This window comes from Myotis nattereri (genome assembly GCF_964212035.1).
Source record: "Myotis nattereri genome assembly, chromosome: 11".
Classification (NCBI taxonomy): domain Eukaryota; kingdom Metazoa; phylum Chordata; class Mammalia; order Chiroptera; family Vespertilionidae; genus Myotis; species Myotis nattereri.
In genome coordinates, this window is record NC_138086.1 from 30569176 (window position 1) to 30592478 (window position 23303).

Below are 23303 nucleotides of genomic sequence, written 5' to 3' on the forward strand. Positions count from 1 at the left end.
AAAAAGAGAGAATGAACATGGGCAGCAAATTAAAAAGAGAGTGTGCTCACTTTGGCAGCACATATACTAAAAGGAGGAGGTTAGGGACCAGTGTGTGTTTGGGAAGGAAACGGCACTCAGGCCTGCCCATGGAGCTCAGCTGCCCCCTTACCCAGCTATGCAGCACTCTGCATCCTGGGGTGTGTCAATGCTAAAAGCAAGCCTGGCTCTTTGTTGTTGTTGTTAACCCTCACACAAGGATATTGTGTCCCTTGACTTTTTTTTTTTTTTTTTTTAGAGAGAGTGACACATCCATTGGTTGCCTTCTGCACAGTGCCCCAATCAAGGCCAGGGATTGAGCCTGCAACCGAGGTACCTGCCCTTGACTGAAATCGAAACCTTCAGTCCGAGGGCCAATGCTCCAACCCCTGAGCCAAACTGGCCAGGGCAAGCCCGGTTCTTTAAAGAAGCTAGGCCCCAGGGCTCTCCCTTCCCATTATGGAGGAGAGCCCCGAAAGGCCTTTCAGGGACAGGAAGGAACTCACTGCCCTCTCACAATGCTCCGCAAAGCTTCTGGAGCCTCTCCGTTTGGCTGGGCTGACAGACACTGCTCTTCTGTCCTGCATCGGGCAGAGGGCCCATCAGAGGACAAGGCTGGCGGCCACTCCCCACCACCCGCCCGCCTCGCGTGTGCACTGTGTCTCCGCGCAGACCAAACCACGGTGATGCGGCCTTGTTTCACATGGGCACCACTCACCCGCCCATGCTCTTCTTTCAAGCTGGCCTCCCTTTCACTGGCACGATGAATAGGTGCCAGGACTGTGCCTGGGTCACGGTCAGTCCTGCAATCCAGCTCTCTCCCCAAGGAAACAGCCTCCCTATAATTCCCAAAAAGCCATAGCTTTTCCAAAAGGGACAAAGCCCACTAAGTCTAATGCACAGAGAACCACATATGCACTTTGAGGTTAAAGATCAAGAAACACTTCAGGGAACACAATGTAACCTATATGAACGTCCATCCACTGTGCCGTACAGCTGGAACTAGTACAAAATAGTGCTGACTGCAAACTGTAATCAAACAATGAAATAACAAAAAATAGAAACACTTAAACAACATGGTACTTAAGTCAACTCGCTTCCCATTGGCAGTAATAACTTCCGGTACTAAAACCACGGTCTCTAGAGGAACAGCTGATACCATATTCTGAGAAGCAAGTTCAAGTGGGATTCAGGAGCTGAAACTCAGGGAACATGGAAGCCCATGCACTCAGATATCAGACACCAGCATTTCCGAATTCACAGAGGAATGGAGAATACTCCTCCCACAAAACTATGACCCTTCCCTTTTTATCTCTGATGTTAAAAGGCCTTAATTAGGTGACAAGCCTAGCTAAATTTGCTTAGTTAGGAGTACTCTGTGACTTAAACTATGATAAACTTCAATATCACTTTATGGGTGTGGGGTTGCAGGATGGATTGTTTGCCAATAATAGTAACCTTCTTCCTGTTAACTTTGAAACACTGCTATCAAAGTCACCGACAAGAAGTAGTTCAGATATTACTGCTTTAGAAACTGCTATAAAAAACAATCTGGACATGTTTAAGCCATGGGGGAGGAGACTGATTTACCCCAAACCTTAGAACAAAAACAGTGATTTAAATAAAAAGTGAAATCTGGAAATGTTGACCAACTGATGGGTGGACTTTAAAATGTGGTATATCCATAAATTGGAATATTACTCAACCATAAAAAGGAATGAAGTACCATTTCATACTACAACATGGATGACCTTGAAAATATAGTAAGTGAAAAAGCAGGACAAAAAGGACATATATCATGTAATCCCATTTACAGTATATGAAATATCCAGAATAGACAAACCCATAGAGGGAGAGGGGAATTGGGATTGATTGCTAATAGATAAGGGTTTGGGGATCATAGAGATGTTCTGAATTAGACAGTGGTGATCATTGTACAATTTTGAGAATATATTACAAGTTACTAAGTTGTACACTTCCAAATGCTAAATTTTATGTGAATTATATCTCAATTAAAAATACATTATAAATATATTCAATAAAAAATAAGAAATTTAGCTCTGGCTGGTGTGGCTTAGCAGTTAGAGTGTTGGCCTATAGACCAAAGAGTTGATGGTTCGATTCCTGGTCACGGGCATGTACCTGGATCGCAGGTTTGATCTCCAGCTCTGGTCAGGGCGGGTGCGGGAGGCAACCAATCATGTGTCTCTCTGACATCGATATTTCTCTCTCACTCTCTCTCTCTCCCCACCCCATTCCTCCCTTCTGGTCTCTCTGAAAGAGCAATGAAAAAAGTCAATGGAAAAAATATCCTCAGGTGAGGATTAACAAAAAAAATTTTTAGGCATGGGAGAAGGTGGAGTAAGGAATAAAACATACACAGTTATAACAGTCCTCTGCCCTTTAGTGCTCTAAAGTTAATGAATGTTATTTCTGAAATACATATAGTGTGATTCATAAAAAGGTCATACTGGATATACTGAATGACAAATGCAGTTTGGATGATTATATACTAATAAAATTAAATTTTAAGTGGTTTTTATTTGTGTGGCAAGTAAAGCTACAAGCTGTTCAGCTTTAATGATTCTAATAACTCTTAGCTTATCAGCTTATAAAGACATGGCAACAAAATTAAGAATAAACCATAAAAATTACAGAACAAAAATTAATTTTCTCAACTGAGCATCCTTATTAGCAAGGATATCTAGAAGGTGCGTATTTTCAGAAAATATATTGAGAACGAAAAAAAAGCATGCAATCACATAATACAGCTCTTGCTATGTCTAACTGTTCACTCAGTGAAGCCCACTCCTGAGCCCTTTGATGTCTCATTTTTATCATCTTCTTCAAATAGATTTAAAAGGGTAAATTTTACAGTATGTGAATTACATCTCAATAAAGCTGTTGTTACTTTATCATTTCCAAACAAATAAATTTTAAAAATTAAGGTGAACTGCTGTTTGTTTGTTTTTTTTACATAATAGCTTTAATTTTTAAGTTTTGGAATATTTTAAAAAACAACCCAACCTTTTCACATTTGGAAGAAGATGGAGGACTCTGAGCAGGTGAGTGAGGAATGAGAAGCCAAAGGCTATGTGCTGCTTCAAAGCCAAACCCAGGGGACCTCGGCTGGAGAAACAGCAGCCTGCACTCCTGGACCAAATCCTTAAACCGCGCCTGCATAAAAACACGGCACACCACGACTGCACATCAGGTCCTCAGGGCACCACACCAGGTAGACAGCAGAAGGGTGAAGGTAATGACTTTCTTTTTCCTTTAATATATATATATATATATATATATATATATATATATATATAATTTTATTATTAGTTAAGGTATTACAAATGTGTCCTCATCCCCCCCCCTTTAATATATTTTTTTAATTGATTTTTTACAGAGAGGAAGGGAGAAGGATAGAGAGCTAGAAACATTGATGAGAGAGAAACATCGATCAGCTGCCTCCTGCACACTCCCCACTGGGTATGTGCCTGCAACCAAGGTACATGCCCTTGACCAGAATCGAATCTGGGACCCTTGAGTCCGCAGGCCAACGCTCTATCCACTGAGCCAAACCGGTCAGGGCGGTAATGACTTTTCTACTAACCACCACCAGTCTTCTTATTCCTAGGAGTTCTGCTTTGGAGCCCAGATACCTGCCCCGCCCCCCCGCCCCCCTGCCCCATCAAATAAGAGTGCTCAAGAAATGCTGTTGAGTGCATGAGCACATCCCATGTTCTTACACCTCACGTATCTGTCCACAGATAACTGGGTAAACAATCTGTGGTCTAGCACACAATGGAATATTACTCAACCATTCAAAGGAATGTAGGACTGACACATGCTACAGCATGGATGAACCTTGAAAACATCATGCTACATGAAAAAAACCAGTGACAAAAGATCACACATTGTATTCCATTTATATGAAATGTCCAGAATAGGCAAATCCAGAAAGTAGACTAGGGGCTTAGGAGTGGGAACAAGGAGTAGCTGCTGATAGGTAAGGGTTTTTTTGCGGGGAGAGACAGTGATGAAAATGTTCCAAAATTAAATAGAGGTGATGGCTGCACTAAATAGTGAATATGCTAGAAAGAAAACCCACTTAACTGTACACCTTAAAAGGGTGAATTTTATAGTATATGAATTGGCCTATATAATAAAAGCCTAATATGCTAAGTGTCCGACTGTTAGTTCGACCAGTTGCTATGACGCGCACTGACCACCAGGGGACAGATGCTCCGAATGGTAGGTTAGCCTGCTGCTGGGGTGCGGCCGATTGGACACGCCCTGGAGCCCTCCAACAGTCCCTCCCAGGCCGGCTGGCCCCAATCAGGACTGGGTAAGAGAGGCTGGACATGCCCTAGAGCCCCCCCACGGTTCCTCCCCAGCCCCGGTCATGCACCGGTGGGGTCCCTTGGCCTGGTCTGCACCCTCTCACAATCTGGGACCCCTCAGGGGATGTTGGAGAGCTGGTTTCGGCCCGATCCCCGCAGGCCAGGCTGAGGAACCCCACCAGTGTGTGAAACTGTGCACTGGGCCTCTAGCATCTCAATAAAGCTGTTTTTATTTTTTTTAAAAAAGAATAAGGAGGGGAAATTGCTAAAAGTGAGGAGTTCTGGCCCCAACCTAGACCGTGTTTATTTTCCTGCCACCAGCACTGTCAGTCAGCCACAGAAATGCTCTCCTTTGAAAGGCGGTCTTTGCTCTTCTACTCCAGTGTATCTGTTTGCCCGTTTCAGAGCACCCCTGCAAGCTGAGCACACAGTGAGTTGCTGTGCCCCTGGGACCTAGGTGTGAATGCTCCGGGGTGCTGTTTCACAGACCTGTTCTACACAGGCTTCAGAATCAGGGCTTCTAAAAGGTGCCTCAAGACCCAGAGTTTATATAATCTGAGTAATTTTAAGACTTTCTGTCGGTATGAATACCCAGTTCCTGACAATATTTCCTTTTAACAACTTGGTCAGTATTTTCCTGAACTACACCTGTCAGTTTGTCTGACAAATGAAGCCACTGGGAATGAGCGGCTAGAGGACCTTGAGACTGCAGACTGGACCTCATAGGCCAGAGGCAGCTAAGATTTTTTTATTGTTCTCACCTTCCTAACCCAGGAAGGATTTTTCCCCCCACCTCTACAGAATATTCTTACATACAGACTGCATTTGGCCAGCTGAGTAAGATGGAAACACATTTTTTTTTTTTTGCATTTTTTTTTCTTTTAATTAAATCTTTATTGTTCAGATTATTACATTTGTTCCTCTTTTTTCCCCCCCATAACTCTCCTCCTCCCAGTTCCCACCCCACCCTCCGCCCTCACTCCCCACCCACTGTCCTCATCCATAGGTGCACGATTTTTGTCCAGTCCCTTCCTGCATCTCCCACACCCCTTTCCCCCCCAAGAATAGTCAGTCCATTCCCTTTCTATGTCCCTGATTCTATTATAATCAACAGTTCATTCTGTTCATCAGATTATTTATTCACTTGATTCTTAGATTCACTTGTTGATAGATGCATATTTGTTGTTCATAATTTGTATCTTTACCTTTTTCTTCCTCTTACTCTTCTTAAAGGATACCTTTCAGCATTTCATATAATCCTGGTTTGGTGGTGATGAACTCCTTTAGCTTTTCCTTATCTGTGAAGCACTTTATCTGACCTTCACTTCGGAATGATAGCTTTGCTGGATAAAGTAATCTTGGTTGTAGGTTCTTGGTATTCATCACTTTGAATATTTCTTGCCACTCCCTTCTGGCCTGCAAAGTTTCTGTTGAGAAATCAGCTGACAGTCGTATAGGCATTCCCTTGTAGGTAACTGAGTTTCTTTCTCTTGCTGTTTTTAAGATTCTCTCTTTGTCTTTTTCTCTTGGCATTTTAATTATGATGTGTCTTGGTGTGGTCCTCTTTGCATTCCTTTTGTTTGGGGTTCTCCGCGCTTCTTGGACCTGTAAGTCCATTTCTTTCACCAGGTGGGGGAAGTTTTCTGTCATTATTTCTTCAAATAGGTTTTCAATATCTTGCTCTCTCTCATCTTCTGGCACCCCTATAATTCTGATGTTGGTATGCTTGAAGCTGTCCCAGAGGCTCCTTACACTATCCTCGCATTTTTGGATTCTTTTTTCATTTTGCTTTTCTGGTTGGGTGTTTTTTGCTTCCTCGCATTTCAAATCATTGACTTGATTCTTGCGCTCCTCTGGTCTGCTGTCGGGAGTCTGTATAATATTCGTTATTTCAGTCCGTGTATGCTTAATTTCTAGGTGGTTCCCCAATATACGATCGAGGGTCTCATTAGTTTTCTTGTAGATCTCATTAAGTTTATCGGCAGCTTCTAAACAGTTCTTGAGAGACCTTAAAAGTGTGGTTCTGAACTCTATATCTTCCATTGACAATTTTGTCCTGTTTCTTTGTCTCCGCATTTTGTTATGCTTCCTTGGTGCACCCCCTAGTGGTCTTTGTGCGCAGTCTTATAAACCTTGATTGTTGTAGCTAATACCAGGGAGGGTTTGACCTCCAGGCCAAGTGGCTATGAGAATCAGCTGTTTCTGCAGTGAGAGAACTTCTGTCCTCTAGGGAGGTGCTAATCTAGCCTTTGCCTGAGGCTATCCGGCAAATGCCTCTGTGCAGGGCTTGGGCGGGGCGGGTCGCACAGTATCAATAGGGTGGGCCGGAGAGAGCAGTGATGGCGGCTCTCAGTCCGGTCCCCAGGGGCTCTGCCTCTCTGAGTCCCAGCAATGGCTGCAAACCTCGGAGAGAAAGCTGCACTCGCTCTGACCGAAGCCGGACAGTCCCGCTTCTCCCGTTTGAGTCTGGGTCCCTAAAGACTCGCCCGGATCTCGAGCTCAGAGTCTGCGACTCCCTCCCGATTGAAAACGCCAACCGCGCCCTCCGCCGCCAGCCCGCTCCGCGCACTCCGCACCTCAGAATTTGACTTCAGCACTGCGCCTCCTCTGAGTGTCCGTATGCGTTTCTCTTTCCTCCTAGTTGTAGGACTTCCACTCAGCCAGCATTCCTGTGGTTCTGGGTGATGTCCCTTCCGTTTTTTGGTTTCACTTTTGAAGTAGTTGTTCAAAGCAGCAAACTCCGGCGTTAACCTATGCCGCCATCTTGGTTCTCCGGAAACACATTTTTTAATTGACAATATTTGCAAATCACGCTTTTTCCCTCACTCATGTGCAGTGTGGTAATACTTCCTATGACTCCTTTGGTTTCACCACTGTGTGGAGGGTGGAGAGGAAAAGTGTAATTAGGGGCCATCTTGCACATGAACGCCAAACCACAGGGTGTAGATGGTTTCAGTGGGGTCAGCGCTCCCAACCTACTGCTGGGTAGCTATCAGTGTCACCTCTCTGGTAAAACTTAGTGTGAATTTGCCATAAATCATGAAATTATTAAAGTTGTGAAATATGCTAATACTGACAAAAGATGGCTTAAAATCTGAATTCTTGTAAATGTATTTCCTTTTACATAAAAAGTATACTTCCTTTTGTTTCTTTTGGGTATAGCAGGTCACCAAACTATGTGAAGTCAGGTTCTAACTTCTTCCCCCTCCCAAATATTTTATTTTTTTCAAAAATATTTTTATTGATTTCAGAGAGGAAGGGAGAGGGAGAGAGAGAGAAACATCAATGATGAAGAGAGTCATTGATTGGCTGCCTCCTGCACGCCCCCTACTGGGGATTGAGCCCACAATCCAGGCATGTGCCCTTCACCAGAATGGAACCCCAGGACCCTTTAGTCCACAGGCTGACACTCTTTCCACTGAGCCAAACCGGCCAGAGCCCTCCCAAATATTTTAACTTGCTCTTCCTTCTCTCTGTTCTTGGACAGGCCAGAAACCACTTCTTGTTTCTAATCACTACAGAAGTCGATGTCAATGCTCCTACCATTGTACTGATGAGGAAATTAAGGCTCGGGGGAGTTTAATTTCATACCACAACTCATGTCTGGCCAGTGTTGCTCAGTGGTTGAGCATCAACCTATGAACCAGGAGGTCACAGCTCCATTCCCAGTCAGGGCACATGCCTGGGGTGTGGGCTCGATCCCCAGGTGGGGCGGGGTGGGGGGTTCAGGAGGCAGCTGATCAATGATTCTCTCTCATCCTTGATGTTTCTCTCTCTCTCTCTCTCTCTCTCTCTCTCTCTCTCTCTCTCTCTCCCTCTCTCTCTCTCTCAAAAAAAAAAAAAAATCATACCACAACTCATGAATGAGAGCCAGGAATGAGTCTGTTTTGAATCCAATTCTGGTCCTCCTTGTACACTATCACTCATGTTACATGATCTAATCCACACTAGAACTAGACTGTAGCTCATTATTTTGAGTGTCCATCTTGTACAGTTCTTCAAGGTAAGCAATTGTTTTATCCTTTTGTTACACCATGCTGAATTTCACAGACACTTACTAGCTGAGTGAGCTCGGAGGGAGAGTGAAGACATTTGTGAGTCTCTTTTCTTATGGCTCTATGATTATACATTTCTGTACTTCGGGCATCTACCCCTAAGAAATAATCCTAAATATGGAAAAGTGTACATACAAATGTATATACTTATATTATTTATAATATTGAAAAATTAAAAATAACTAATAGCAAGCAAAATAATGGTAAACTATAATATAGCTATTTGATGAAATATTATACAACAAATTAAAGTATATTCAAAAAGACTACAATTCTACAGTGACAGAAAGATTAGTCGTTGCCTAGGTTGCGAGTGGGTGGGCAGTAGGGATGAGAAGTGATTGCTAATGGGGTGGGGTTTCTTTCTGGGGTGAAGAAATGTTCTAAAATCAATGGTGGTTGAATAGAGGGTGTCAATGGGGGGAGAAAGGGGGTATCTGTAATACTGTCAACAATAAAGATAAAATTTTAAAAATAAAATCAATGGTGGTTGCACAACTCTGTGAATATACTATAAACCATTAAACTACACTTAAAATGAGTAAATTGTACTCTATATTATATATCTCAATAAAGCTGTTTTTAAAGTGTAAATTTAAAAGTCAACCTAAAAAAATGACTATTAGCCCTGGCCATGTAGCTCAGTTGGTTAGAGCATTGTCCCAATACGCCAAGGTTCAATTCCTGGTCAGGACACATTCAAAAATTAACCAAAGGATGCATAAAGAAGTGGAACAACAAATCAATCTCTCTCTCTCTCTCTCTCTCTCTCTCTCTCTCTCTCTCTCTCATCAATCAATAAATTAATGAAAAAGAAAAAAAACATAAAATAAAAAATTATTATCTACTCATCTATATTTTTAACAACAAAAAACTTGATTTCCAAATCTATAATAATAAAAGCATAATATGCTAATTAGACCGAATGTCCTTCTGGAAGAAGCCAGGGCTGCAAGGGAAGCCCGGGTCCCGGGTGCCAGAGGGAAGCTGGTGCTGGCAGCTGGGGGAAGGAAGGCCTACTCTTGCATGAATTTTGTGCATCAGGCCTCTAGTTTTCTATAACAAGCATGCATTATTATTACTATTACAAATAACGGAAATGTAAACCCTGCTGTTGTCTGTGGGTGTCTAGGTCTGTCCATGGCGCCTCCAAAGGGCTCCAAAGTTGTCTCGCAGTTGCAGGGCTTCCGGCTGGACTGAGCCCCTCACTCTGCAACTTACTTTGCTTTGTCACAGTATCTCCTGAAAGGAAGGGTAAGTGATACTTTGTTCTCATTACCTCCTTTCCCTTAGTGATCACCAAGACTTGGTCTGTAGTAACCACTTCCCAGTACAGAAATTTAAATGGGTCCAAAGGGAGATTATACTGAGAACCACGACTAACAGGAAAATTGACGTGCAAGTTATTCTTCTAATTAATGGTTGTGTCTACTTCACAATGGAACTGAGTGAAGCCTGGGGAAAAATGTAAAATAAATAGATTTGCCCTCCAAGAGCAAATAAGATGCATATGACAGTACTGTATAATAGACGTGAAAGCTGCTTAGAGAGTAGATCTTAAATGTTCTCATCACAAACAAAAAGAGTTAACTGTGTGAGGTGATGGAAGTGTTAACTTATTGTGGTAATCATTCCGCAATATATACGTATATCATATAACGTTATTTACCTTAAACTTACACAATGTCATATGTCAATTGTATCTCAATAAAGCCGTGGGGGAAAAGATGCACATGAATGTCTCCAATGCAAAATACAATATGATAAGCAAAACAGGTGAAAGGAAGATCCTTTTGTGGATCTGGGCTTGAAGGACGGACAGAATTTCCTTTGGGGTAGATAGGTGAAAGGCAATAGATATTTGCATAATCTCAAATGACTGAATGCTTACATTAGCTGTGTAGATTTGAACAAAACTAGCTCCATCTTTGTGTCCTGGATTTCCTTCATGCTATGACTTCTGACCAACCTCACTGATCATAGCAAGCGTATCAAAGCCTTCTAGTTGATGATTATCTGTGTTCCATAAAATGTAACCATAAACATTTTTGTTAGTAATGGCTGGAATTGCATGGGAAACTATATATGCATGGAGGTAGTATCAATTATAAACAATCATCCATCACAAGACCACCAGGAGGGATGTCCCCTGGAGCCATTGCATCCTTTGTCCCTTTGTCTTGTCAATCATCAGTACCTGAGTTATACTATTAAAAAGGTACAGTAACAGGGGTCTATAGTGGAAAACAATTTGCACAGAACTGCTAGGTCATCTGTCCAGTCATCTGTCCGCACTGACCCTACATTTCTGTAGTAACCAAATTACCCCATAATAAATTCCCTTGCATTCTACAGAGTTGCCTACAGTGTGTTTGGATCTGAAGATATCTTCGCATTACCGTGGCCTTTATGCCTTTGTCCCATTGTTGGACAGAGTTAAAATCCATATTGCTGAGCCCATAAATAACCTTTACCCCTGACATTGGGCAATGGCTGGAGTGGCTGGGGAAAGAGGCTGAATGACATCCACAGAATGGATTAATCTAGCCACCTGATTATTAAAATCCTTCTGTTTGATTCCTAGTCAGGCTCAATCCCCAGTAGGGGGCGTGCAGGAGGCAGTTGAACAGTGATTCTCTTTCATCATTGATGTTTCTATCTCTCCCTCTCCCTTAAATAAATAAAAACCACCTAGCCACACCGGATGGGCAATACAAAAATAGTTTAAAAAATTAAAATCCTCCTCTGCAGAGATCACCCTTTCATTCCCATTCAGAGAAATCTATCCACACACCTCCTTGTCATCAATTTTCCAATCACGATTCTTCCAAGTCCCTGACCACCAGCCAAATCTGATTTATATATAAAAATTTACTGTAACAAAGGTCTGTTAGTAGAAAATAATCTCTGCAGTCTGCCCACTCAAGCCCTAAATCCCTTATGTAAATTACCTTCCACAGAATACTGTTATATTCTACTAGAGGTCCAGTGCACAAAATTCATGCACTGGGGGAGGAGGGTCCCTCAGCCCGGCCTGTGCCCTCTCGCAGTCTGGGACCCCTTGGGGGATGTGGCAGTTTGCCAAGCAGCAGGAGGCCAGGGGGGAGACTGAATTGGTGCTGGGCGCTGCTCGTGCTCATCCTGGCCCAATGCACCTGCTGCTGCAGAGTTGGGAGAGGCTCCCACCGTGGCAGCTGCACTTGCCAGCCATGAGTCCGGCTTCTGGCTGAGCAGCGCTCCCCCTGTGGGAGTGCACTGACCACTAGGGGGCAGCTCTTGCTTTGAGCGTCTGCCTCCCTGGTGGTCAGTGCACATCATAGCGACTGGTTGTTCCGGTCGTTCCACCATAATGGTCGCTTAGGCTTTTATTATACAGGCTAGAGGTCTGGTGCGCGAATTCGTGCACAGGTGGGGCACTTCAGCCTATCCTGTGGGATCAGGCCAAAACCAGCTATCTGACATCCTCTGAGGGGTCCTGGATTGTGAGAGGGCACAGGCCAGACCAAGGGACCCCCCGGGTACATGATCAGGGCCAGGGAGGGATGCGGGAGGTTGGCCAGCCGGGGAGGGATCGTGGGAGGGCACAAAGGCATGTCTGCCCATCTCACTCAGCCCCAATTGGCTGGACCCCAGCAGCAAGTTAACCTATCAGTCAGAGTGTCTGCCCCCTGGTGGTCAGTGCATGTCATAGGGAGCGGTTGAGTGGCCTTAGCATATCATTAGCATACTAGAGGCCCAGTGCACAAAATTCGTGCACTGTTGGGGTAGGGGGTCCCTCAGCCCGGCCTGCACCCTCACAGTCTGGGACCCCCTCGGGGGATAGTCGGCAGTCAGAAATACCTCTTGCAGTCCAGGACCCCTCGCTCCTTACCACTCGCCTGCTTGCTGCTCCTTACCGCTAGGCTCACTGCTCCTTAGCGCTGCCATGGAGGCGGGAGAGGCTCCCGCCACTGCCACTGTACTTACCAGCTGTGAACCTGGCTTCTGGCTGAGTGGCACTCCTGCTGTGGGAGTGCACTGACCACCAGCGGGCAGCTCCTGCATTGAGCGTCTGCCCCATGGTGGTCAGTGTGTATCATAGCGACCAGTTGTTCCGCCATTCAGTTGATTGCATATTAGGGTTTTACTATATAGGATTATGCTTTGATTGGTTGAACGGCTGACTGGTCAACCAGACACTTAGCACACTGGGCTTTTATTATATAGGATAGTGTTGCTTGCATTGACTTTTGGCCTGAATATACCTTCTCCTCATGGTGGCCATTGTGTCTTTGCCCCACAGTCAGACAATGAAGCACAAACCACTGAATGAAAAGCAACGCTGATTCTGTAAGGTTACACTTCACTGATCTGCTGAATTTCTTTGGAGAGTCAAGCAAAATGTGAAAAGGCAGAATCTGTGAACACAACTTGGGCAGACTTCTGAAAACTTCTACCAAGATGCTACCAGAAGCATAAAGACCTTAAATATGTTTTATTTAGAAATAATTATAAGCTTGCAGAACAATTAAAAGAATAGTACAGAAAACTCATACATTTTTTATTCAAAATTTACCAAATTTTAGCACTCTCTCTCAAAGACTGTTTTTAAAAGTTCTTTTAAAGATTTAGGGGAAAATGGGTGCTATCCAGCCACTAGAAGCCTTCATGTTCATGAATCTAAAAGAAAACAGAATCTTACAAAAACAGTTTACTGAAATAGGTAAGCACCCCCAGATCTAAGACAACTCAACCGTAACCCAATCCCATCCAGACCCACCCCCAGGACCTCCCAGGAGGTCAATGAATACTTTAAAACCAGACTGCCAACCATGTGAAAATACCTAGGAAAACACTGAAAAATTAAAAAATGGGGGCGAAGCATGTGGCAACTAGCCCTACCGGGTGCGAAAAATACTATAAAGCCTCTAACGTTAAAACTGCCACAAGAGGGAGAAACCATGATGGCGGCATAGAAAAACACCGGAGTTTGCTGCCTCGAACAACCACTTCAAAAATACAACTAGCCCTGGCTGGTTTGGCTCAGTGGATGGAGATCGGCCTGTGGACTGAAGGGTCCTGGGTTTGATTCCGGTCAGGGGCATGTATCTTGGTTGCGGGCACATCCCCAGTGGGGAGTGTGCAGGAGGCAGCTGATCAATATTTCTCTCCCATCGATGTTTCTAACTCTCTATCCCTCTCCCTTCCTCTGTGTAAAAAATCAATAAAATACATTAAAAAAAAATACAACTAAAAGACAGAACAGACATCATCCAGAACCACAGGAAGGCTCGCTGAGTGGAAATTCTACAGCTAGAAGGAAAGAGAAAAGCATACCGAGACTCAGAGGAGGCGCAGTACAGAAGTAAAATACAAAGGTGCGGAGGTGCATGCGGAGCGGACTGGTGGCTGAGGGCGTGGCTGTTGTTTTCAATCGAGAGGGAGTCTCAGGCTCTGAGCTCCAGTTCCAGGAGAGTCTCTGGGGACCCAGACTCATACGGGAGAAGCGGGACTGTCTGGCATCGGTCGAACTCAAGGGCAGCTTTCTCTTGGAGGGGCTTGCAGCCATTGCTGGGACACTGAGAAGCAGAGCCTCTGAGAGCAGCCATAACTGCTAGCCCTGCCCTGTTGATCCCTTGGGACCCGCCCCGCCCAAGCCCTGCAGGGAGGCTTTTGCTGGATAGCCTCAGGCAAAGGCTAGATGAGCACCTCCCTAGAGATCCAGGAGCCAGGAAACCCAGAGGTCAGAGTGGGACCATCCAGTTTGCAGCTCCGGGGAACCATAAAGACACACTCAGGGGGCAGACTCAGTGAGCACCAAAGCCCCACTGAAGAAAGTCTTGCCCCAGAGGGGTGTCTCCAGCACAGAAGTTCTCCCACTGCAGACACATCTGATTCTCACAGCCAATTGGCCTGGAGGTCAATTCCTCCCAGTTATAACTACAACAATCAAGGCTTAACTACAACAAGACTGTGCACAAAGCCCACAAGGGGGTGCACCAAGAGTGTCCTCCTCAGGTAATTGGGGAGGCTGAACCACTGGGCCCTAGAGGACACTCAGCACAGAAAACCACTTTATCAACACAGGGAAGCATAAAAAATGTGGAGACAAAGAAAAAGGACACAAATGACAGAAATGGAGGAAAGCAAACGAATGGATATAGAGTTCAAAACCACGTTTATAAGGTTTTTCAAGAATTTTATGGAAACTGCCAATAAATTTAGTGAGACCGTGGGGGATATGAAAAAAGACCAACTAGAAATTAAGCATACACTGACTGAAATAAAGAATACTATACAAAGATCCAACAGTAGACAAGAGGATCCCAAGAATCAAGTCAAAGATTTGAAATACGAAGAAACAAAAAATACCCAACCGAAAAAGAAAAAAGAATCCAAAAATATGAAGATAGTGTAAGGAGCTTCTGGGACAACTTCAAGTGTACCAACATCCGAATTATAGGGGTGCCAGAAGAAGAGAGAGGGCAAGATATTGAAAACCTATTTGAAGAAATAATGACAGAAAACTTCCCTTACCTGGTGAAAGAAATAGACTTACAAGTCCAGGAAGCGCAGAGAACCCCAAACAAAAGGAATCCAAAGAGGACCACACCAAGACACATCATAATTAAAATGCCAAGAGCAAAAGATAAAGAGAGAATCTTAAAAGCAGCAAGAGAAAGAAACTCAGTTACCTACAAGGGAGTACCCATACGACTGTCAGCTGATTTCTCAACAGAAACTTTGCAGGCCAGAAGGGAGTGGCAAGAAATATTCAAAGTGATGAATGCCAAGAACCTACAACCAAGATTACTTTATCCAGCAAAGCTATCATTCAGAACGAAAGGTCAGATAAAGAGCTTCACAGATAAGGAAAAGCTAAAGGAGTTCATCACCACCAAACCAGTATTATATGAAATGCTGAAAGGTATTCTTTAAGAAGAGGAAGAAGAAGAAAAATGTAAAGATACAAATTATGAACAACAAACACACATCTATCAACAAGTGAATCTGAAAATCAAGTGAATAATCTGATGAACAGAATGAACTGGTGATTATAATAGAATCAGGGGCATAGAAAGGGAATGGACTGGCTATTCTTGGGGGGGGGGGGGAAGGGGTGAGGGGGATGCGGGAAGCGACTGGACAAAAATCGTGCACCTATGGATGAGGACAGTGGATGGGGAGTGAGGGAGGAGGGTGGGGTGGGAACTGGGTGGAGGGGAGTTATGGGGGGAAAAAAGAGGAACAAATATAATAATCTGAACAATAAGGATTTAATTAATAATAAAAAAAGAAAAAAAAAGATTGGATTGTAACACAATTAAATGAATCTTTAAGAGCATGCATCCAATAAAAATATTTTCAACACACCTCAGAAAAACTCCACTGGATAAGTTGAAACAGAATAAATTGTGATAAGCAAAAAACAAACAAAACTGCCACAAGAATAAATAAATAAAAAGAGATAAGAACTGGAAGATCAATAAATGTAGAGAATTTTTTAAAAATTAAAATAAAATAAAGAGATAAATAGACCAGTGGAACAGAACAGAAAGTCTAGACAGACTCAAGGACACACAGAAGTTTATATATGATAAAGGTGACTTCTTAAATCACTAGGGCAAAGATGGACTTTCTAATAAGTGGTGCTGGGATACCTGAATAGCCCAAAGGTGTTCCAGTAAGAGCATGATGAAAGGCCGCTGTATCTGCAGCCCTGGTGAACTGAGGATGATCTGGGTCTTTCTCAGAGCCAGGAAACCAGCTGCAGGCAAGAACTAGTTTGTAGCCCTGAGGAGTTAAGAGCAGCCCAGAAGAATCTGACCAGTGCTCCTAAAGAGCTCCACCCATCCCCTGAACATGCTATGACTTGAAGAGTTTCAAAAGTCTGATTCTTGCCCTGGCCGGGTAGCTCATTGGTTGGAGTGTTGTCCTAATGCACCAAGGTTGCAGTTTGATCCCCAATCAGGGCACATGCAAGAATCAACCAGTGAATGCATGAATACGTGGAACAACAAATCGGTGTTTCTCTCTCTCCCTTCTTCTCTCTCCCTCCTTTCTAAAATAAACATTTTTTAAAATGTTTTAAAATTTTTCTTTTAAGTCTGATTATTTTTCTAGAGCTTAGAATATACTTGTAAAGCCCCTGATTTCCATATTATACACATATGTTAACTCACAAAAGCCCCCTTCCTCTCACCAATTTCAAAATGTAATTATTATTATCCTCCTTTGCCAGATGAGAAGATCAAGGTTCAGAGACTTGCCCAGAATTACAGTGTTTTAGTAGAACACGGAATCCAATTCTTATCTTTCTACTCCAGATTTTATATTTTGACCCTCAAACCTTGTTTTCTGCTCTCTCAGTACCTTCAACCAGAACCACCCTGGATCGACCCACTCATAGGCCTGATGGAAGAATCTGCTACTCAATGATGCCAGGACCCCAGGGACAGTAACCTCGGAGTCTGACCCACAGGGTCAGGCTCTTTGGGAGAGGCTGCCTTTCTTCGAGGGGCAGCAAGCAGGAAATAGCTTTCATTCATGACCTTTGGGAAGGTCAGAGTAAAGAAATTAGCACTGTTGTGTTCTGTGATCTGTCAGGCATTGCATTAAGCACTTCACAAACATAATCATAGAAATAATCTATCTCCCAAGAGAAATGAAAACATGTCCACATATATTCTTCTACAGTAACATTCACAGCAGCATTATTCATAATGGCCATTGAGAAGTAATCCAAATGTCATCAACTGACCAATGGATAAACCAAATGTGATATACCCACACAATGGAGTATAACTCAGCCATAGAAAGAATGAAGGACTGATACTACCACACGTATGAACCTCGAAAACACTATGCTAAGTGGACAGAAGCGAGTCCAAAAGTCCACACTTGTATGAGTCCATTTATATAAAACTAGAGGCCCGGCGCATGAAATTAATGCGAGGATCCTGTCCCTAGGCCTGGCCTGCAATCAGGGCCATCTTACCCGGCTGCCCGCAGTCAGCCCCACCCCTGCCGCCACCCACCCCAGTTCCTGGTTCGCCATCAGGCGACTGGAGCCTGTCGCCTGGGGAAAGGGACCAAGAGGTGGTCAGTGTATCTCATAGTAACTGGTCGAGCAGTCGCTCTGGTCGTTCTGCTATTAGGGTCAGTTTGCATATTACCTTTTTATAATATAGGATGTCTAGAGTAGGGAACTCTGTAGAAACAGAAGGCGGATTCGTGGTTGCTTAGGACGGAAAGGGATAGGGGTGCTACTGGCTGAGAAGTGCGTGTTTCACCCTGGCGGGCGTGGCTCAGTGGATAGAGCGCCGCCTGCACACCGAAGGGTCACGGTTGGTTCCATCTCAGTCAAGGGCCCGTCCCTCTGCCGCAGGTTCAATCCCTCGCCTGGTCAGGGAGCACTGGGAGGCAGCCAACCAATGTGCCTCTCTCACATCCATGTTTCTCTCTCTCTCCCCCACTCCTCTCTCTCTAAAATCAATGGGAAAATACCCTCAGGTGAGGATGAACAACAACAAAAGTCCGGGTTTCTTCTCTGGTGGGATGTAAATGTTGTCAAATGGACTGGCGAAGGTTGCACAGCTCTATGAATATACTAAGAACCATTACACTGTACACTTTAAGTGGATGAATTTTCATGGTATGCGAGTTATATCTCCTCAATAAAGCCGGTAAAGAAGGAAGAAAGGGAGAAAAGGAGAGGGGAGGAGAGAGGAAGGAAAGAAGGAAGGAAAGAAGGGAGGGAGGGAGGGTCCATCAAGGCACCTAGCACCGTGTGCTGGACACATAATGGGAAGTCAATTTCATTTCACACTCGAGGAGACTACTTGATAACAGTATCACCGACGTCCAAACAGCAATGTGTCCGCCCCAAAGCCCGGGCTTTAGTATTCCACCACGTCTGTCACTACACCTTTGTCAACGGACTTAGCAAGCGATTCGAGGAAACGGGGTTCTTATGAACACAGTGGTGAGGGCAATGGAGCACAAGATGGTTAAAAAATCATTTAAAAAACAGACCAGCAGAAGCTACCGCAGGCAGCAGCGGAGCTCGCCTACCTCACAGGGGGGCCGCTTTCTGCACACTGCCCCGCCCCCCACGCGGAACTGGGCCGCCATGTTTGGACTATGACCCCGCCCCCCAGCCACAGCTGATTGGCCCTAGAGGCGGCCTCCCTCAAGTCGGACCAATCAGCTTCCGTCCCAGGGAGGTTTGTTCATGGGTGTGGCCCGGAGGGAACCAGGAGACGGTGCTGGGCGGCAGCCATTTCCCACCCTGCGGACTGAGTCCCCCGGAGCGGGGCTGCGGGGTAGGACGATGGGGTGGAGAGATGGCTGTGCACCCCCGGATCCCGTCCACTCTTGAGGCCAGACTGCATTCCCGCCCGCGGTTCCACGGGATACATCCATGCCCTTGTTTGCTCAAGCGACCAAAAGAATTCACACTAACACAGACGGTCACGTCCAATTTCTGTTAAATTACCTTCCTCCAGCGAAAAAGGAAAGCTGTTTCTTCACGGAGTTTTAAACACGAGTCTGCAGCCATAGGGCTGAGGCTGAGCAAACTTCAGCTACTAAGGGACGCCCCCGCGCCCCCCTTAGGTTTGCCGTGGGCGGTTGGGCCTGAGCCGGTCACGCCCATCACTGTATTGAGGGTCAGCAGAGCAGCGGCCATCGGTCCCTTCCCTCTCCAAGGTGACTCTTCATGGCACTGGAGCTGCTGGGAACATCTCAAGCCTTAGTGAGGCCGATGCCATGAGACTTCGCCTTCCTAAGGACCCTAAACAGCAGCTGACAAGCATCTGCTGCACCCTTGGATGAAGGTAAATAGGACATGGCATCGGGAGGTGTGCACTTCCCTTCTTTCCCCCATAAAATCCCACTAAAAATCTCTGGCCTTACCCGGCCTGTGTGGCTCAGTGGTTGAGCCTCGCCTTATGAATGATTCGCTTCCCGGTCAGGGGGCGTGCCCGGCTTGCAGGCTTGATGGGGGGGCGGGGAGGGGGGGCGGGGAGGAGCTTTGCAGGAGGCAGCCAGTCAGTGCTTCTCTCTCATCATTAATTTTTTTATCCCTCTCCCTTCCTCTGTGAAAATAATAAAAAAAATATATGTAAAAGGTGGTTGTCTCCGCATCGCCGTGGAACTCAGCTGCATCAGCGTTCCTCGACATCTGCCATTGTTTCGTCTCGTGGGCCCCTTGGAGGAGTCGCCGTTGCCCCGGCACCATCAGATCCCAACTGCCAGGAAGCTGGCGCCATCATGCCCAAGAATAAAGGGAAAGGAGGTAAAAACAGGCGAAGAGGTAAGAATGAGAATGAATCTGAAAAGAGAGAACTGGTCTTTAAAGAAGACGGCCAAGAGTATGCTCAGGTAATCAAAATGCTGGGGAATGGACGATTAGAAGCAATGTGTTTTGATGGTGTAAAGAGGTTATGTCATATCAGAGGAAAGCTGAGAAAAAAGGTTTGGATAAATACCTCAGACATTATATTGGTTGGCCTGCGAGACTATCAGGATAGCAAAGCTGACGTAATTTTAAAGTACAATGCAGACGAAGCTAGAAGTCTGAAGGCATACGGCGAGCTTCCAGAACACGCTAAAATCAATGAAACTGATACATTTGGTCCTGGAGATGATGATGAAATCCAGTTTGATGACATTGGAGATGATGATGAAGACATTGACGATATCTAAATTGAACTTAAAGTTTCAGAGTATTTGTTCCATAGTTTGGATTTTGGCCATCACCTGTCAAGAAGACTAAAACTTCAGGATAACTGCAGTTTGCTAACACACGCTGATTTGTTTTGTTTTCATGTATTTATTATTATCTTTAAATGAGCTGTGAACACTTTTTTCTTTTGATGTACTGAAACTTAGGAATAAAAGATCACAAGGTCTGCTGTTAAAACATAGAAAGGAGAGGGGGAAAGAGAGAGAGAGAATGAATAAAGTAAATGTTTCCAGTTAATGGATGTTTTGACTAAATTGCTTTATCTTTATGGTCAGTGATAAGTCCTAGTTCCAAGTAATTTTTTTTTCAGTCTTTCTGTATGTTACCTAGATATTCTCTTTAATTTTTGATAAAAATTTGAGAAAGTTAGAAATCTACATTTGAAGTTAAGAAAAGGGGCTATTTTTTAGTATTTCTGTAGCTGGGTACTGTATTTTCAAACTATGATAACATTTTTTTTCATCATTTCATGCTGTCATAAATAACTAGCATTTACAAACTGCTTATTGTAGAACATAGGCTTGAGTGGCAATTTTTAATTTATAAGATGAGTAGTTGCAAAAATTCAATGCTAGATAGTAACTCAAAATTGGAAGTACTAATATACTAGTCGAAAGTGTTTTTTACTTAATGTGTACAAAATTTCTTAAACAAGACAACTTTTAATGGCAAAATAAGGACAACAGTTTGTACTATACCAAAAAATTGTTAAAATGTGTCATTTTATTTTCAAAACTCATGCGTTTGTAACCTATAGTTTTGGGCTTTATGAACAATTAAATTACAATGTATAAATGAAAAACTAATTTTATAATAAACTGGGACCACAGCTAAGAAATATAATAAAATGTCCATTGGGTATATTTTGGCTTTAAAAAAACACACCAAAAACCCCACAACTCTCTGGCCTTTTACTGGAATGGACCAATGAGAGGTTAGTACGGGTAAAAGAACGAACAAAAGGCATGCATGTCTTTTTCAGTTCTTATTTGGAATCTGGGATAGACAAGAAAGCAGAGCTCACATCTCCCCCCCCCACACGGACACATTTGAATGAAAAGCATTTACAAGAGGCTGCAGAGTCTGGACACCAGAAGGAAGAGCTGAGTTGACAGGATGAAAGGGATGGAGAAATCCTTTTCCCATCCCTCTGACTATTTATGGGAGTCATTTCCCTTCAGGAAATGCTGAGCCCCTTCTCCCAGGACCCTGTTGGCAACAACGCCTGCACTGGCCGACCCAGCCTTCCACATCCTCCTCCTGGCCTCACTGCTCGCCCCTCGTGACCCAGCCGGTCCCTGGGAACCCAGCCTGCAAATGACAGCGCTTCTTAGAGGCCCCAGTCTAGTGAGGAAATTCGGGGGGGGGGGGGGGGGAGGAGGGAGGAAGAGATACATAATAAAGCTAGAAAAGCCCCTGGCATGGAGAAGCTCCAAGATAGGAGCAGAGAAGGTGACAGGGAAGCAGCCAGGGCTAGAAATGACAGCGTGGCCCAGGAGTTGTGTGGCTCACCTAGCCTCTGTCACCTGGCTGGGGTGTGGCCAAGGCAGCAGCAGGACCCAAGGTTCCTGTTGCCGCATCTAGAGCTCATTCACCTCCTCCACACTCCTTTCCCTTCCCCAGGTGACTCGTGTTTCTCTGGAGAACCTGGGTCTACTAGTTACTATTTGGATGAAGGTGGTTCTTTTCTTTTTGATTAACTGAGGAGCCCACCTCTTCAGAAACCCAGAGATTTCTGGGGTTAGTGTTCTTTTTATTGTTGGTTTCTCTTTTTCTTAAAAAATTTTTTTTTAATTATTAATTTTAGAAGGGGGGAGGGAAAGAGAAACATCAGTCTATTGTTTTACTTATTTATGCATTCATTGGTTGCTTCTTGTATGTGCCCTGACCGGAGATCAAACCCGGAACCTTGGTGTATCTGGACGATGCTCTAACTACCTGAGCTACTCGGCCAGGGATGGTTTTTCTTTTTTTTTAAGATAAATATTCTTTGTTATTAGGATGTAGATTTTTATGAAACAACAAAAAACAAAAACATCTGCCCCAAAGCTTCTAGGTAATATTAGCCACTGGCTCCTACTAAATGCTTTTTCTTCTTTTATGAAAAAAATAAATACAGCGTTCAAGAGCTTCTCTGCCCATTACCAGAGAGAAAAACAGTCTTAGTGTTAGCAGGTTCAAGGAAACAAACTGGAGGCTGAGGGTAAAATAGAGACTCCAAAGGAGACACAGAGACTGAAAAGAAACTGAGAGAATGCTACTTAAACAGCCAGAGCCACAGAGAAGGCGAAACAGACTGAGCAAGGGGCTCATGCTGGGTCACAGCCAGATGCCTCGTTTGGTGCAGCATCCTGGTGATCAACTTTTTTTGCAGCTGGAATGTATATAGCAAACTAGATGCCTGGTGCATGAATTTGTGCACAGGTGGGGTCCGACAGGCCCACCCCAATTGGGCCGATTGGGCCAGGCCGGCCGGGGGGAGGGGCTGCAGGCAGTTGGTGGGCCAGCCCCGCCCCTGCCCCCTGATCAGAGTGGGGGGTCGGGGATCAGGGACAGGTCTGGCCAAGGGGAAGGGCCATGGGCAGTTGCCCACTGGCCCGCCCCTGGTCGAACTCCCGGTTGAACTTCCGGTCAACCTCCCGGTTGAGGGGACAATTAGCATATTAGCCTTTTATTATAAAGAATGACATACTGTGTCCAAGTGCATATTGTGGGCAAGAGAATAGCTAGAATGTCCCAACACTCCTGGGTTTCCGTGAATGAGAACTTTCCCAGCCCCATCTTTGGCTCATACTCTTTTCCCCAATTGTCATTCTACCCCTTCCTTGTTATTTTCCCAACTCAAAATCTGGCTTAGGACCCAACTTTTCCATAAAACCTACCCTGGCCATCCCAAACTGAAGTTCTTGCCCCTCCCCTGAATTTCCATAGCAGTTATTAATTTATCTACACTTGATTACCTAACTGAACATGCATGACCTTGTATTATCTCTTCTGTGAGTAGCAGCTTTGTTATTTATATGTTTTATTCATGGTTTCACATATTTATGTTTGGCACGTCAAACTGCAATAATGAATGAATGGCTAACATTTACTGAGCAATTACTCTTCTCTAGGCAAAATTCTACACAGATTGTTTCATTGAATGCTCACACCAACCCTACT

The 23303-nt window shown here is 44.4% G+C and overlaps 2 protein-coding genes across 3 annotated transcripts in view; one reads left to right on the forward strand and one right to left on the reverse strand.

The window, feature by feature from the left end:
• The window catches only part of DENND2A (DENN domain containing 2A), a gene marked incomplete at its 5' end in the record, with an annotated part of 108618 nt that overhangs the window by 68314 nt on the left and 17001 nt on the right, over positions 1-23303 (reverse strand). The gene's annotated exons all lie outside the window — the stretch shown is intronic.
• Positions 19664-20098, forward strand: LOC308527443 (eukaryotic translation initiation factor 1A, X-chromosomal-like; the record flags this gene model as incomplete). Its single annotated transcript, XM_081102772.1, has 1 exon — positions 19664-20098. One exon carries the CDS (start codon positions 19664-19666, stop codon positions 20096-20098), a length of 435 nt encoding a protein of 144 aa, XP_080958898.1.